The 17,545-nt window shown below is 38.3% G+C and overlaps 1 protein-coding gene and 1 long non-coding RNA gene across 3 annotated transcripts; both read right to left on the reverse strand.

Annotated features, from left to right (window-relative positions):
- Window positions 1-945: 945 nt before the first annotated feature.
- LOC311041991 lies at window positions 946-5,040 on the reverse strand. The gene is made up of 6 exons (XR_014600448.1): window positions 4,880-5,040; window positions 2,804-2,824; window positions 2,660-2,689; window positions 2,346-2,396; window positions 2,028-2,084; window positions 946-1,774 (listed from the first exon to the last, which is right to left on the reverse strand). It is a non-coding gene; the product is annotated as an uncharacterized lncRNA (long non-coding RNA).
- A 1,593-nt stretch (window positions 5,041-6,633) lies between these two features.
- dhdds (dehydrodolichyl diphosphate synthase) lies at window positions 6,634-17,321 on the reverse strand. 2 transcript variants are annotated; one of them, XM_084053029.1, is made up of 9 exons: window positions 17,295-17,321; window positions 16,410-16,479; window positions 15,743-15,859; window positions 15,034-15,176; window positions 13,227-13,343; window positions 11,495-11,596; window positions 10,846-10,960; window positions 9,415-9,522; window positions 6,634-7,463 (listed from the first exon to the last, which is right to left on the reverse strand). In XM_084053029.1, the coding sequence occupies exons 2-9, from the start codon at window positions 16,470-16,472 to the stop codon at window positions 7,221-7,223; spliced, it is 1,008 nt and encodes a 335-aa protein (XP_083909155.1). In that variant the 5' UTR covers window positions 16,473-16,479; window positions 17,295-17,321; the 3' UTR covers window positions 6,634-7,220. The 2 variants fall into 2 exon arrangements, with proteins under 2 accessions (XP_083909155.1, XP_083909154.1); XM_084053028.1 differs by having other exon boundaries at window positions 17,283-17,321.
- Between the last annotated feature and the right edge of the window lie 224 nt (window positions 17,322-17,545).

A 17,545-nucleotide genomic window follows, 5' to 3' on the forward strand; every position in this document is an offset into this window, starting at 1 on the left:
AGGAGGTTGGCATCCCTGGACCTGAGGTAGCGTCAGGGGACATGATGGTGGGAGGTGGTTAAAAAAGATAGGGGGGTTATGCCAGCTGAGAAACAACTAGTTCCTCAACAACTGTTGGATGAGTGCTGATCAGTCTCAAAATGGTTCGGTCCACCTCTGATGTCAGTGTGGCTTATGTTAAGATGTGTTGCGTTTGGGGCGCCGATGACTGTGTGGTTGGGGCGCATACCATGTGGGCTCTGATGCCTGGCATCGAGTCCTCGGTTCGATTCCCAAGCCCGGTGGACCTTTGCTGCATGTCACTCCCGACTCTCCCTGTTTCCTGTCTCTCTTCACTGTGTACTATCAATGAAGGCAGGCAAGTGACACCATCAACATTAAGAGACTATAACAAAGACGTTATTTGGGTTATATTAAATTAAAAGTTAACTCAAGGATGTATACAAATTGATGTGATTCTGCAATTTATACTGGTAAGAATGCAGTTCAGTTTACAACACAATTATGCAGTGACAAAATGTGCCTTTTGCCTGTAGACAGGTTATCATCTTGAGTTAGCTGAATTAGTCAAGAGGGTTTCATCAGTCCTTTTGTAAGAATTGATGTGCATGGTCTCAAAGGGTTTCACAAGCCCATGTGTCAACAATGTAGGTGAACATACAGCAAATAAAGGTGGTAATGCTGGTGTTTATAATACACTATACATTTCTCTCACTCATATGGACTCAATAAGCAGTTGCAGTTTGAAACATCTATGTATTTCCTTTGTTAGTCCTAAAACAGTAAAGAGTCTTAATGGCATTGAACATAAATTATGATCACAACTACAGGAGAAAAGGGCTGTAAAACTAGTATTGACAGATACAATAAAACCCCATCTTTAACATGTAACCCCCCCGCCCCCTCCGATTATTTTAACACATTAACTAATAATAATCTTATCAATGGGAGTTGCACATGTTTTTATTTGTTTGCAGTTACAACAATGGTAATGTCAGTGAAGGAATTTAATTGAATAAAAAAACATGCAAAGGAACAAACAAATTGACATTTTGGATTGTTTTATTCAATAACATTTAGAACATTGAAACCCATAGGAATCAGAAAAGCTTCCTTCCTTCCACTGTTACAGAACATAATTTAAGAAGCAAAAGAATATTTTCAGATGACAAGAGTTCACAACATAACTCGTTGTCTGGTTGTATTTAACTGTTGACCTAATACAAGTTCTCCTTACAGAATATTTTTCTATGGTATTTCCAATGACTGGGTCTCATGTTGACGTACAGTGTTTCAAAACATTTGGTAAGCATTGCATTAGTTATTACCCTTACAATAAAATACAAGGAGATAGTGGCAAAACTCCTATTCTCCCTAAACGTTTAAGTAACACACTTTAGCTGCCTCATGATATTATTTGGGTTTTAAAATTATATTCAAAATCCAAAACGTAGGAAAATATCTGTATTATTCAGCAGTTAAAAAAAAAAAATCAGGATTAGACAAAGATAAAAATGTTACTTTTACAGGATATGGACGGTAATCGTTTCAACATGGCATAAAAATGGATATGAAATGTGAAATCCCACCCCCACTCTCTTGGAACAGCTTCAATACAACAAGTGCAAGCCCAAAACAAACTATAAATGACATCTATAATATAAAACTTGGTAAAAAATACTTATTTTAAAACTGTACAATCACCAAGTACACAGAATAAGCAAAACTGAACTGTTATTCATTTAGCATCTGCAGCGGCCTCAGCCTTTGGTGCCTTGGAACAAGAAAAAGAAGAGCACTGCAGTGTTAGATTTCAAGCTTTATACTAAACAATGACAGACAGGCCCCTTCTAATGTGACCGGTCATGTATATTTGTTTGTGTGAGTGTGTGTGTGAGTGTGTGTGTGTGTGTGTGTGTGTGTGTGTGTGTGTGTGTGTGTGTGTGTGTGTGTGTGTGTGTGTGTGTGTGTGTGTGTGTGTGTGTGTGTGTGTCGATAGTGGAACAACCTATGAGTATGCAACTCACCTCAGCCTTGGGATCCCCATTCTCAGCTGGAGCGGCCTTTTTTCCTTTGGCTGCTTTCTGGAAGATAGCAAGATAATATCACCAGTTAGTATGCTTATTTCTTAAATCTTTGCTTTTGCATCATCATGTGCTTCAAAGCTCAGTTAAGGCTACCAAGCCATCTAAATTGTTTCTCAAGGGCCCTTTCTCGTGAGCTGGAACTAGGTCAAACTTGATAGCTGAGCAACACTAAAGGTCATGAATTAGTTTCACATGCTGTGTGACCCAATGCTGAAGCATGCAGGTAGAAGCAATGATTGACATCAGTCTGTTCCATACTTTTGGGGCTGCAGCTTTTTTCGGCTTAGCTGCTGCTGCTGGCTTTGGATTCTGCAGGGGAGGCACAAAAAAGAAGAAGATTTTAGCCCATGAAGATTACATGAGTGACAACATGCATCTACAGTATCATGGTACAAGCTTATAGGCGTTTGGGTTTTGAAACATATCATTTACTAAACAGTAATGACACATTTTACTTTACTGACAACAAACTTGTGTCATATAAATAATAAAAAATGAAAATGATAATAACAGTAATCACAAATGTGACAAACAAAGTGTAATTTGCTTAAGTTTACATCAATATAACTCACCGCTGCCAACCGCGGAGACCGCCGGGAAGCCTATAGAGAAAAGAGGGAGACAGGCTTTTTTTTTTAAATGAAGAGATGACATTTCAGTGTTTAATTCTTATATAGGCTGCTGTATCATTTACAACAATATTAACACATACGTACCACTTCAGCTCCTGCTGCTGCCTGCAACAGAAAATCCAAAAGAAACAATTTTAAAGTCAGATACAAATTGTTATTGCCGATATAGCCAGGCCTTTTCTAAAAAAAATTGCAAACTATTCCACAAACAATGTGAGAATCTTAAATTAACCCTTCAATACTTCTAAAGGCCACAAAGTGGCAGTTGATGTACCGCTCAATTATTATTGGTTATTGAGTGTAACGCGTCATAGGCGGTCTATCAAGGGGAGGAGAAACAACATCATTAGTGTTTTGGGCTGTTGTGACAAAGGATCTCCCGCCAGGGCTGCCATGTCCGCTTATTATAAGCAACTTTGGGCTTGTTTTTCTGTGTAGTGTTGTTTCCTTTATTATAAGTAATTTAAACCAGTGGTTCTCAAATATTTTCATGAAAATGTTTTGTACCCAAGGGAGCATTTGTGGTGTTTATTTTTTTTTAAAAATCCAAATATTCCGATTTTATTGCAAGGGTTTTTTGAAAATAGCAGATCTACAAGCTCACAACGCGTTGATATGAGCTTGTAGATTGGCTATTTTCAAATAGCCAATGGTATATAGGGTTAAAGTGCTCAATCATGTGGCCTATAGTTGCTTCTTTTGGGCTTGTTTTCCTAGACCTGATTGATTATTTCTCTTGCAAAACCTGGCAACGCTGTCTCCCGCGCATATTCGAATTTGAAATCTGGCCCGTCTGTGTCATGATGACACCGCGTTGGCGCGCTGAATCCCCATTTATCCTGCGTTGCACGACGGTGTCGCGCGCCTTAAACAGCAGACCTACAAGCTCACAACGCGTCGCGTCCACAACGCGCTGTGAGCTTGTAGGTCTGCTATTTTAGGCGCGCGACACCGTCGTGCGACGAAGCATACATGAGGCTTTGACACTTCCTTTGTTTTGCACCAGTCTGCGCGCCCGACAGCTGTTAAGAACATGATAAGATTAACCGTAACAATGCTGCTAATCTTTATCTCCACACAACATATGGGCCCCAAATAACTAACCCGTAGACGTTAGCAATTTTTTTTAAACAATCAACCGCAAGAAATGTAAGAATTGATGAGTAGACTTTTTTTTTTCCTAATGTATTTTTTTTTGTATTGTATTTTTTGTATTATTGTTTAAATATATTATAGCCTATATTATAGCCTACCGGTATATTTAAATACAACACTTTTAAATCATGCAGTAGGACGACAACCTCAGTTAAAAAAAGGAAACCTCACATTTTCCCTCACATGCGGTTTAAATACATAGTGTCGTTTTAAGCTTTGATTGATAACATTATAAAAAGAAACATGGACATAAAATGCCATCATTCTTTATTTAAAAAAAACTAATAAAATACATTTGTTTTTTAAAAAGTGATATGCCGCCAGCCCGCCACTAACATTTTGCATTTCCCACACACACACACCCACCCCTCCCCCCACGTCCTCGTCAACTTTGGAAGCTGAACTTATTTGACTCCTAGGTGACTAATGTACACACCCAAAACCCTCCCCGGCCACACATCCACTCCGCTTATAACGTCGAAATACTTATTGCAATCACTATTATTTTACTCGTATTATTTTTTTTAAACTTACAACAAGCATTGCATTCCCGTGCACAGCGTGTAACGTTAATAGTACCAGCCCTGAAAAGCACAATCTGACGCTGGCAGAAAACACACACATCCCCCCGGAGAGGAGAGGAGATGAGCGCCAGAATTATTATTTTTTTTTTGCAAGGCGCGATCCACGATTCTGGTGCTTTTGCATGAACATATGCACATTTAATAGAGTTAAATTCGTTAGTGTTGACTTTAGTGTTGACGATGCATTTGTAAAATATCGTATTAAGCTTTAATAGGCGGCGCACGAGAGGATGCATCAAAATGACTAAAATAGGTCTCCATTGCTAGAGCAGCCATGTCAGTGGGTTAACGGTGATGACGTTCTTCTGATGTACAAATCAAATCAAACGTTAACCTCGATCTAAGAACACGAGAAGCTTTAAGGCCACAGAATGAGCTATAACTGAGAAAAGTAAAAAAAATACAAATAAAATAATCTTACCTTTCTTTTGGGCATGTTGAGGACGGGAAAGGAGTAGAAAATTTCAAAAAAATGAAACTGCAAATTATTTTCCCTCCAAGAGGAAATAGAGATATCGGCTATACGTTTGAGCGGGTATAATGGCGAATGTATAACAAGCTGAATGTTTTAATACTTTATACACTGAAATATAAGAACGAAACCGGTTCGAACCGGTTTTATATTTTGGAGTCGGTCATTGGATGCCATCGTGTCACGTGCTTTTAAGCGCCACCCATACGTCAAAGAGGCAGTTTTAAAAAAAGAAATATGAATTTATGTCACAAGGGGGCGTAGTATTACAGCCAGTATTTCATGTTTGACTGAAAAGACTTGTACTCAGCAAATCGTTAGTTAGTTTGTATTAAATCTCATATTGATAGTTGAAGAACAAAACTCCCTCATGAGTAGGGGTAAATTAATTAAAAGTGAGTACAGACAGTGATGGAAAAAGTACTCCCATTTTGCACTTAAGTAAAAGTATCAATACTGCAATGTAGAAATACTCTAGCTGTTACAAGTAAATGTCCAGAATTCAAAATTTACTTGAGTTAAAGTATAAAAGTATTGGTATCAAAATGTACTTAAAGTACCAAAGTACAAAGTACTCATGTCCCATTTCACAAGTTTTCAAATGTATAAAATGTATACAAATCTTTTGAAAATAGCAGATGCGATGCATTGTGAGCTTGTAGATCGGCTATTTTCAAATGGCCGAAATGTATATGGCTGAAGTGGTTAATACATGTTTTGTAATAATATCAAAATCTACAAAGTAACTAGTAACTAAGGTTTTCAAATAACTGTAGTGGAGTAAAAGTAAACATTTTGCCTCTGAGATGTAGTGGAGTAGAAGTACTGAAAATTGGAAATACTATTATACTATATCATACTACTATATTATTCTCTGTGGAGATTTATTACAGTATATATGTCCACACACAGACAATTACAAGTTCCCAATAGCCTAAATAAGAGGTGACTGGAATAAATACAAATAGTAGTAAGTAAGTAATAGTAATAGTAAGATGTTTCTCCCAGGCCAAACAAACCATAAGACCTGTGTACTTGGTTATGATTGATAAAAGGCTGTCCTTTACTATATAAAATTACATGTAACTGTTTTATATAAATATCTAAATACATACCTTCACCCATCAGCCTGCTCAACTCACACTCAAGACAGGTGTCATCATGATCTCTGAGGAAACGTCCAGCACATTTTGTTTTATACTTTAATTTGTGGATGTGTGGTTTTAGTATGTCTAATAAGTTGTCTTTGTATTGTTTTCTAGCTCACTGCAACTAAATTGAATAAGGCTGAACCTTATTACACTACGTAGTACTATCCACCTGTAAAAACATAAATTGACATGTCAATAACTTGAAAACACAGAATAATTACTAATATCTTTTGCATATTAGCTAATAGGTTATCAAGTTTTAGTAAAATATAGGGTGCAAGTACTAGCGGCCGTCTTCTGTTGGTTTGATGGAAGAATCCAATATGATAAACACCACTATGGAGAAAAACCAATCACCTCAAACTCAAGTCAATCACACAAGAGATTTAGATTCATGCGGTACAAGTTTGACAAATCAAATCAAACCATAATGTTTGTATTTGGGTATGTTGTACTCTATAAAAATGACGCCGCTAATGGTGTGGGTGTGCGTTTGTCTCTCTCCCTCTCACTCACTCACTCACTCACACACACACACACAACTAGCCAATTGTAGTTGTTTTAATGAATGGCAACATAGTAAAAAATAAAGAGTTAAGTGAGTCAACATGGCATTAACATACAGATAATCACAATTTTATTTTCACTAAGAAAGCTGGTCAAAATATAGTTTTGTATATTGTCAACATCACAGACAGATTTAACAATTAACAATGAGATAGCATTTTTGGCCACAAGAAAAGCACTCAATGGTACTGGTTTATATTTCTCTGACCTTAATCACAAACTGCTTTCAAATTTGTATCTAAAACCTGGGCCCAGTACCTGATATTCTAGTATGTGGCATGTATTTGACACACAATTTATACAACATATACATCTTTAAGCTACATCTTGACCAGACATGTCCTTTTAAGACTTAGATCTATAGCCATAAATATTCCCCCATATACTACCTACAGTATAGCCCCATAGGGGTAAAAAATTACCCTCTCATCTTTGTATAAATCAATAATACAAAAACAAACTGTTGCAAGTTCATGTTCGCTCTTCCCTTTTCGACGGCAGTCGTATTAAGAAAGAGGAAGGGAGAGGGTTTAGCCCCATTTCAACATGGGGGTCTATTCTTTGTAGCTTCTCTATGCCATGGCAGCTTGGCTGGATAAATCACTGAAGAAAGTATTCCTCTTATGCTTCAGTGCTCCTACGAAGTCCTGAGCCCGTTCCTCCCGACGGGCAGTGTAGTTTAACAGTAGTTCCTGTCTCCGCTGGGCATCAGCTGGCTTCCCATTCCCATGATGCTGCAGGAACTCTGCTGTACAGGCACGATCTGCTTCTAGCTGCAGTCGAGCCTGCTCTTCTCTGTGGAGCTCTCTGGCTTTCTGCAAAGCCACAGATACCACTGCTCAGATCTGGTTAGTTTAATTGACCATATTCACACAGAATTACGGCAGAATGACATGAGAGCAAAATGCCTGCTGTGTGAATATGGTCACGTAAGAAAGCTAAAAGCTTTACTTCATTTCATGTTTGATAAATGTACAGGAAAGTTTTGTTGATTTGTTGATACAAATTTAGCAAACACAGCGTGTACATGGACAATAGGCCAGTGTAAATGGGCAGTTATGTCATGCAACAGCTATAACACTATACATGGTAGTTTAATTAAATTCAATGAATTAAAGTTCAATTGATAAGAATTATTAGCCTTGGGGTTGATCTTTTTTACTCTCCTCCAGGGCTCTGAACTGCTTAACGATATTTACTAGAAGTAGAAATGAAAACTAAATGTAAGGATCTGTGTTTCAGTGTACCTCATTGTATCGATGCATGCTCCAAAAGCAACATGCATTTTCATGCCTGAAGTCTTTCCCAATTCTCCAGAGGACATTCTTTTCATACGTTTGAATACACAATATGGACTGTACGGCAGCCAGGCTGCCTGTATAGACTAGACGCTTGATTTCATGAAGCCACGGATATCCCATCATTATTCAGGATCTTTTTTTATTCTATTATTTGCTTGCAATGTGTAATTATTGTATGCTATTTACAATAACCCAAAGGAGGATCTTATGTTTGTGGAACATCACAATGAGATATAAAATATTACCTAAGAAATGTTGATATGTTTATGTTTTAATAATTTAATTTAAATAGTTTTATTCTGTGTATTGCATTCTTGTTTGAGCTCATAGTACAGTATGCTGAGTTTGCATGCAATCCAAGGTCACTCTGCTCTGTTCTAAAGAGGGTCATACAGGGATATGTACTGTATAAAGAGCTTAATTATCTAGAGTTAGACCTCAACTCCTGTGTGTGTGTGTGTGTGTGTGTGTGTGTGTGTGTGTGTGTGTGTGTGTGTGTGTGTGTGTGTGTGTGTGTGTGTGTGTGTGTGTGTGTGTGTGTGTGTGTGTGTGTGTGTGTGTGTGTGTTATTGTTACTTCTTTAGTAGGTTATTTGATAGAGCTACAAGTTTGAATTAGGCTAAGTCTGTTAATGTAGTACCAACAGTTTTATTTTACAGCAAGGTCAAAAGCGGAGTGATGGAGGGTAAATCAATGACTGCCAGATTATGTCAAAGGCAATTATCCTGTTTGATTTGTAAGTGAAACAATTTCATATGGACAGTAAATATGAAGAAAGCTAAAGACATGTACCTTGCGTATTCTTAGCCTACCTGATGTAAATTGTATTATTTGCGTTAACAGTAGCACATAAATAATGTGTTTTTGAGCATATTGCATACATTAACTGCTCCAGTATAACATTGTGGTTGTATTTAGCAGCTCCCAGTCCCAGGTGTGAATGTGTGCAACTGTATGACAGTGAAGCAGGGCGTTGCTGTAAAACAGCCTTCACACTCACCAAGTCTACCCTGGATAAATAAAATACTATAGATAACAAAATGGCAAAAAAAAAGAAACACTATGTTGGGGGTAGAATCCAAGAACGTAAACATTAAAATAATATTATTGCTGATAATGTTTGTGCTAGGGTAGAGTGCTCGCCTTTGAAATGCAAGTTTTGGGGTTCGATTCCAGGCACCACCAACTCAGCATATGAGTAGCACGGCTTGGTAACAAAGACGTGCAGTAAGTACTGGGAGCTGACGGTAGATGTGGCGTTCCACCTAATCAATCCACCTCTCTGGTCTAGAGCCTTGTAAGGGGGATAAGACGCCTTTCTTGCTCGGCTGATACTGACAATAAGCCACTTCGACCTACTTACTCTGCACAGAACGGACTGTTCAAGCCCTGCTCTCCTCCAATGCAGGTATGCTATTGTGCAACACCAACCAAATTTCACCTGAATATAACATAGCGTACTTACTTGAATCGATCTGTAATTGAATTGATATTGGAGGACGGCTTCACACAAGTTCCAGAATGAGTACTCTGGCCACAAAACTGACTGGAACACTATGCACGAGTGAGAGGTCTGCAGGATGGGGGAAAAAAGGAAAATTAAAAGAAAATGAATACCTGGTACACTACATCAGGCATGCAGAAGAACTAAGTGATGTGAAACATGTGACACACACACACACACACACACACACACACACACACACACACACACACACACACACACACACACACACACACACACACACACACACTTGTATGACTAACTTCATCTGAGAGCAATATGGATTATTTTGTAATGTCTTCTGTGAGTTGTTGCTAAGGCCAATTAGGGACATTATTCACAAGATAATGCTTAAGATTCAGTGCTAAATATATATTTTTGGCAAGGAATAGCTTTTCGTAGAAATCACTTTGAGACATGAGTTAGATCAGTTGTCATGGTAACATCTTTTAGTCCTGATTCTGCTCGTAGGAATGAGCAATTATTCCTTACAAGACGGTGCCATTTAACACTGGATTAAAATGATTGTGTACACGTCATTAACGCAATCATTTATATTGAGTTGGACAATAATGTTAATTACTATAAAGGATCTATTTTCCCAAAACATAAGTATTAAAACACTTGTGGGATAAACATGCACCCATGAGGAACACACCTGGGCATTCATGTGGGCTTCAACACATCTGAGATCACATGCATGTGTTCGCCCAGGCATACTCTGAGAGCTATGTAAGAGTTATAAATTGATTTTTTATATAGTTTTACTGTCGATTCACGAAGTATTCTCTTAATTTTTGGATTCTATATCCATCACAAAGTAATGCTACATTACTAAAACAAAAATGCACTAAAACAAAAGTTAAAACTAAATTTGTATAGGAATTGAAGGTTTTAGTAGTAATTGATAGAAAAAATATTCCTTTAACCCATTAAGACCTGGAAAGCACTTTACAGTACATGGTTGTTACACCTTTAAAACCGGGAAAGCATCCGTGTCATTTTAGATGTTGCTATGTATATAGAATAAAAATGTTTTTCAGAAAACTTAGGTTAGGATTTAGAAGGCGTTTTTAAAATCAGCCTCAGGTCTAAATGGGTTAAGGATATAATCAGGCATAAAAAGTGAATATATAAATAAATGAACACATAAATGGGCAGCAATGAGTAGTAGTTAATCTTACAAAAACATGTACATCCTACTTTAATTAATGGCTTGTTTATACTCCGTTGTGCAACAGTGTCCCTTGCCAAAAAGAGCAGATTTACAAAGCTTACAACTTGTTGCAATGCAATGCGGTGTGAGCTTGTAGATTGGCTATTTTTGGCGTGGGACACAGTGGTAGTCCCCCGTATAAATCAGGCTTAACAAGTGGCCAGTCCCATAATCACCTGCCAAAGGAGGAAGTCACTGAGGCGCACTTCTCCTGAAGTGCGGATGAGAAGATCTGGGTTGGGGGAGTTGCTGCTGTACAGACACTCACTGAGCAGGGCCTCGGACACATCACTGAGCACAACACACGCACACACGTGCGCACACACACGTGCGCGCGCGCACACACACACACACACACACACACACACACACACACACACACACACACACACACACACACACACGGTCAGTCATGGTACACAATGAGCTATTCATAGCACTCAATCACAGATGTCTTGGTGGCAGGTGATCAAAATCAAATAAGAGGTGATTATCATTAAGGTTGTCAACTTTGAACCGATGAGCTATGGCAGTGGTTCTAAAACTTTATTTGAGGATCCCCATAACGCTGAGAGTGTACGTACAAATGGAAATCAAATAGAGCCGTAAGGGTCTCATAGTAACTACTCTCATATTTCACACCCTGAGGTTTCCTTGAGGGTCCCTGGACCCCACTTTGAGAACCACTGAGCTATGGCATTGCGCCGTATTGTAGAGCAAAACACATTATGATGAGAATACCATGAACGACATGTATATGTGCCTGGGATGCTGAAAAGATGAATTCACAAGACAGCAGTCAGTGTATCTGAAGCAGATGCTTACCTTGACTTGATAAGACCCTGCTCAACTCCCCAAGCCATTTCCCTGACTGCATTGGTGATTTCATGTCTTGAGGTGTACGCAAAGCACACATTCAGGAAGCATCTGTTGAACAGGACAGTTTACAATAATTCATTCATATGTTAACCATTTTGTCAGGAGATGAGTTGGTGGTCATGGTGGTGGTGGTGGTGGTGGTGGGGTGCAGGGTAAAGCTGAGACACAGATGAGAAGGGTTGTACTCAGGATGACAAAGTCGAGGCACATGTAAGCTATTGGCAGGTGACACACAGTGTTACATTTCACAGATAGGTTCAAACAAAAGCAGCAGAAATGTTATGTACAGTGAGTCTTCATCAGGTCAAGGTGATCTGAGTACTCCCATATACATAATTAATATTAAATATGAAAAAGTATACACTTAGAAGCAAATTAATATTTATATTAAAATAAAATTAACCGTTCTTATAAAAATAGCAGGTACTTAAAGGAATCCAACACAGAAAAGAGTTGCACAATATGGCAAGTCTCAAGTCCCCTGTCCCAACCACTAACATCCATGTGAGGGCGCCACCACCATGCCCCACAACGAGACATCCAGTTGATTTAGTTGTAGCAGCTGTATTACAATCTGTCAGTCCCAGCCATGAATTGCACCTAATACATTCAACTAAATCAATAATAAAAAATAGTTTAAGATGAGTATTTTCTTTTCTTTTTTTTTTTCTATATTGGATCCCTTTTATTTTTTTAAATAAATTAATGAATCATTAATATATATAATTAAATAAAACTGCAAGAGCAAACATTTGTATTCATCATATGTATATATGTATATGTTCACTTGGTGTATATTAATTACCCATAAAAAGGGGAAATCATGTGACCAACCTGACCTGATGAAGACTGGACATAACATTTCTCCTGCTTTTGTTTCAACTCTCGGCGGTCGAATAGGCGGTTGTCCAGAACCGCCAGAAAAGGCTCTGGCCTTGGCCCAAAAGAGCTAATTGATTACCATGGCAACCCCAGCCTAAGCTTGATTTGGCAAATTCCCTACACCTGCCATTTGATTACTTAGTCAGTCCACTTTCCAGTCAGCGCAAACTGTGCATTTACCAGGCACAAGGATTTACTAGAACCACCCCCCAAAGGGACACAGACAGACAGACTGCTACAACCGGTACTTTGACACGGGTATTGCATAACAAGGTGGGGCATTCATTCCCTATTTTATCGTTCCTAACTTGTATCGTTCACGAGTAGGCCGGTGCCCAACGGGCACCAGTCTAGTACTGTGAAATATAACAATGTGTATCATGTGATATTCTGTGTATACAGGTGAATCATATTCACTTATCTACATGATTTAGAAAACATCATTTTGTAGGACATCTAAAACCTACTGGAACAATTATCTAATCACAATGTTATGTATAGTATAACAAGTATGTAAAACAGTTACCTCATGAACAGATATGCAAGTAGTGCAATATCACAAATATACCGATAACCCATTTGGCCGGCCAGTTAAAACACATTAAAGCCTTTTTTATCAGTTGGATTCTTCGCTTAGTTACTGCACTTTGGCTTTGTAGGGCAGTATAGGTGAAATATAGATGTGTTCATGTGATCACCAACGCCCTCCCAATGCAATAAAAGGTGATCATGATCGGTAACATGAAAGCAGTGTGTGGGTACCTTTACATGTAAGAAAGAACAAAACGTTGCATACTTGTCGTGAGCTCTGGTTGCGACCACAGCTTTGGCGATATGTTGCTGAAGGTCCAGTGGCAGTAGTGTCAAGTCTCCTAATACACGGACGCAAACACCATGCTTCTCAAGATTCTCTCTGGGGAAAGGGGGAGGAGGGTAGGTGGTTAGTTTAAATTGATTGAATACTTTATTAGTCAGACATGTAAACAGAATGTGGTACAATCAGACATTAAACCTAAAAGTATAACACAAAAAAGTCCTGAGGACTTGTTTCCATTGTGGTCATATCTATTAAATTCTCCCCTTGTGGTGGGGAAGGGGGACAACCTACACAAACCAGCGTCTGGCTGCTGAGTCAAACCTGTAATAAACCTGCATGTGGGTACAAAGAATTGGACCAGCAACTATTCAGTTATTTGTCAGTCTCTCAATATCTATGGTAACTGGCTGTCCCTGAAGCAACTCAGTTAAAGCAGCACTATGTAGTTTGGGGTATCAGTGGCCACTTTGGACACAAATAACATGGCAGCCAACGTCTTGGACTTCAATACCCAAGAGTCTGTGCAAGCATTATCCGGCGAGGACGTGCTGGGATTGGCCAGTCTTCGCTTTGACTGGCAGTTCTGCCTTGGTGCCTTGGCAAATGCCAGGATGAAACTCATTAGGATCAGGATGATTGTTAATGCTTAAACATGTAACTTTATCATTTTGTGGGACATAATATGCTATATAGTTGCTAGAAAGTTACATAGTGCTGCTTTAACCACTTAAGCTTTTTAAACTTTGTCGTAGGACAAATAGTGAAAAAAGTCGATCTGCAAGCTCACAACTCGCCGCAATGCGAAACAATGTGAGCTTGTAGATGTGCTATTTTCACTATTTTACAATTTGTAAAATATTTTCACCTTTAATTACATGCCCAAAATAGGGACACCAAGTTGAAAGTGGTTTAAGGAATACTTCATCCCCTAAATATATATTTTTCCTATCAATTACCCTTGAATTCATGGAGATTTTTTGTTTGTGATGCATAGTGAATGAAGAATCAAAAAAGAAGGAAAATACTTACAATACAATACAAAAATCTCCCATACAACTCACACAAATTAATCCAAATGTTATGTATGCAATCTTATGCTCAGTACTTAAAAAAATACTGCAATTTAGTAGTACATTCTCACACAAATTTCACGCACGAGGAACACATCTGGGTGAGTGAGTGCAAGTGCGCACTCAGCATGTGTTGAAAGCCACACGCATGCCCAGGCGCCTTCTTCCTTTGTGCATCAGACTGTTCACACACCCAAGTGTTTAGCGGAAATGGAAATACCAATGAACGGCGAAACGATTGAAGACTTAATTGAAAACACTTGGATAATACTGTTGTTTGAGAGTTTATAAACTGATTTTCTTTCTCCACCAGGAGAAAAACATTTCATATTCTATCCTGATTGGCGAATTCCGAACATTGCTGGCCCACAATAACCTACATGACCTGGCGGAGATCTGAGGAGCACTTTTTCTAGTTCATATAGTTTTGCTGTTGTTAATCTTGGAAACCTATAAACTTAAATTCATCGAATATTTTCTTTTGTCTTCATTCACCCAGGAAGGTATGCAACACAAATAAAAAATACTCCATGAATTCAAGGCTTCATGGGGTGAGTAACTGACTGTCATTTTGGGGGTGAAGTATTCCTTTATTGGCCAAAGCAATGTTATTTTCTAAAGAAGACCAAATTACTAATATGGGTTAGGTACAGGAAGATCTCTTTAATCGCTGTGACGGGTTTTTAGATCCAATCAATATCATTTTTGATACTCACTGCTCTTCTAACAGTTTTATAAACTTTTGCTTGGCCAGCTCCATCAGTCCATCCACTTCATCTTGGGACCGCTTGAAGTTCTCAATGCTGAAGGCATAAACTGTGACCTCACGAATGTTCAGATGCAAACACCAACGTAGTGTCTGGCGGGGAAAACAAAATGTCACTAATATGTTAGCGAAGTGAAAGGATCTCAGACAAATGGCCTTGATCACTATTATTATTAAACAGAAACAGAAGCTTTTTCTTCACTGGTAGCAGCATCCTGAAAAGCCTGAAATCCACCAGCCCTGTACATCATTCATCATAACCACACTTTTCAATGTGGATTGTGCACTGATGTAACTATGCAAAGGTAATAACAATATTATATTAGCATTATGAACAATGTCAAACAACAACAAATAAACAAACAAACATTAGTACTGTTTGTTAAGTATCAGTAAATTACTGACAAGTTCATGAAAGAATACATAAAATGAAAAAATGTAAAATTAAAAGTTATATTGTTAGTGTTAAACTGTAATGTCAAATATAGGTCCTACATATCACAGCAACATGTCGTCCTTGACAACAAATACAGATGTGGATATATTGGCCCATACGTCGTCCATTCTTTATATGGTCCATCTCTAGATTGTCACATTCCAGAATGGCCGGTAGAGTAGTGAAATAAGGCATTGAGGGAAAATGAGGGTAATTTCCTTACCTCTGCTAGTTTATTGAAGCCCTGCATATGTCCCTCTTGTCGCTCCACGTGTTTCTTACGGGCAAATCGTCGGTTGCCATCCATGATAAAGGCCACATGCTTAGGTGTTGGACCAGCCTGTTCAAGAGAGACAAATAGACATGGCATTTTCTCTCTCTCACAATTTAGTAATTGCTGCTGACCCGTACTGTTTTGGTCTTAGTGAGCGTGTAGACAACCACATGTCTTCTCCAAAACACTTGACATCACATTACCGATTCGATTCCGATTCTTGGGGTCACAGTTCCATAAAAAAAAAAAAAAAAATTAAAATCAAAACGATTCTCTATTCTTTTCCGATTCTTGGGGTCACGATTCTATTCAAAACTATTTAAAAAAAATAGATTCTCTTTAAAAACGTATTCCCAATCAGTTTAATCCAAATTATTATTATTTTTTCATCTTGACTTTAACAACCAAGTGTAGCCTAGTTATTTCCACACCTCAGCTGTGCTGAACTGAAGGTGACTGGAGTTAGTTTAAAAAAAGCCCTTGAATATGACTGAAGACATGATAATGTTTACTGTGATTATGGTAAGCTTACATTTCATATCACAAACACCATAGAGTAAAAACTCTTTAACCAGCAAAACATTTTATTTACAAGCAGTGTGTGTTATTCTTCTACCTTGAGTATGTTGGCTGAGAGTTTCTCAATGAAGTTCAGCTCGCCTTCTCTAATCCAGGACATCTTCAACCTTTGAACAAAAAAAACAAAAAAAGAATGCACAATTTATAGACATTTTAAACATCTGTTTCTGCACCATACAGATGGGATCAAATAAGCATGCAATTTTGGCTAGTCGGTCTTGGCTAGTACAATTCTAGCCCTAGAATGGCTGTGATATTACATGTATTGTATGTGTGTGTGTGTGTGTGTGTGTGTGTGTGTGTGTGTGTGTGTGTGTGTGTGTGTGTGTGTGTGTGTGTGTGTGTGTGTGTGTGTGTGTAATATCACAGCTATGCTAGAGGGCTAGTACAAATCTGTAACAAAAAAAGGCTGGGTTTCCGAGGCTAGTACAAATCTAGCCCTAGGATGGCTATGATATTACACACACACGCACGCACGCACGCGCGTATACACAATGTATACACATATACATATGATATTACATGTAATATCACAGACATTCTAGGGCTAGTACAAATCAAGATGGCTAAATGATCATAAAAGCAAATACATGTAATATAAGTGATGCTTCTATAAAGACGGGAAACAAACTGCACTTTAGAAACCTGTACAGCTTCTGCACTGCAGCTCAAAATAAACAACACACATCTTTCCTAATGATCATACATCATGTGTATTTCTTCCAAGCAGTCAGCTGAGCTTACAAGACATGATGCAAGGGAAACTCAACGCTGTATTCAGACATAAACTGACAACCGAACCTTTCAACAGTATGACAATGGTTTCATTCGTTAAATGTAAACAACTGGATTGCTCGATCGCATATAAAGACTATTGGTGTTTATTATTTTACACATTGAATGTACAGACCTTCCAACTCACAGCTTTTACGATGACGTTCAATTCCTGGTTGGAGTGAAGTGACGTATGCGACTACTTCCTGTGTTGGCGGAGTAGATCTGTATATCATACGGATGGACCACACGTGCATTTTTTGTATCGCAGCAACGTTTGTCAGTGTGTAAGGCTGCGGTGTAAAGTAACTAAGTACATTTACTCAAGTACTGTACTTAAGTACAAGTATATATATATATATATATATATATATATATATATATATATATATATATATA

This window comes from Gymnoscopelus microlampas (assembly GCF_963454915.1).
Source record: "Gymnoscopelus microlampas genome assembly, chromosome: 3".
Taxonomy (NCBI): Eukaryota; Metazoa; Chordata; class Actinopteri; order Myctophiformes; family Myctophidae; genus Gymnoscopelus; species Gymnoscopelus microlampas.

Bases quoted from the DNA above. Each gene is read 5' to 3' on its own strand.
- dhdds (XM_084053029.1), bottom strand. From the start codon at position 16,472: ATGTCCTGGATTAGAGAAGGCGAGCTGAACTTCATTGAGAAACTCTCA. The intron at 9,523-10,845 runs GTGATTATGGGA...CCCATCCTGCAG, and splicing joins GTGACTTCCTCCTTTGGCAG to ACCTCTCACTCGTGCATAGT. The intron at 7,464-9,414 runs GTAAGTACGCTA...GTGGCTTTGCAG, and splicing joins TCAATTACAGATCGATTCAA to AAAGCCAGAGAGCTCCACAG.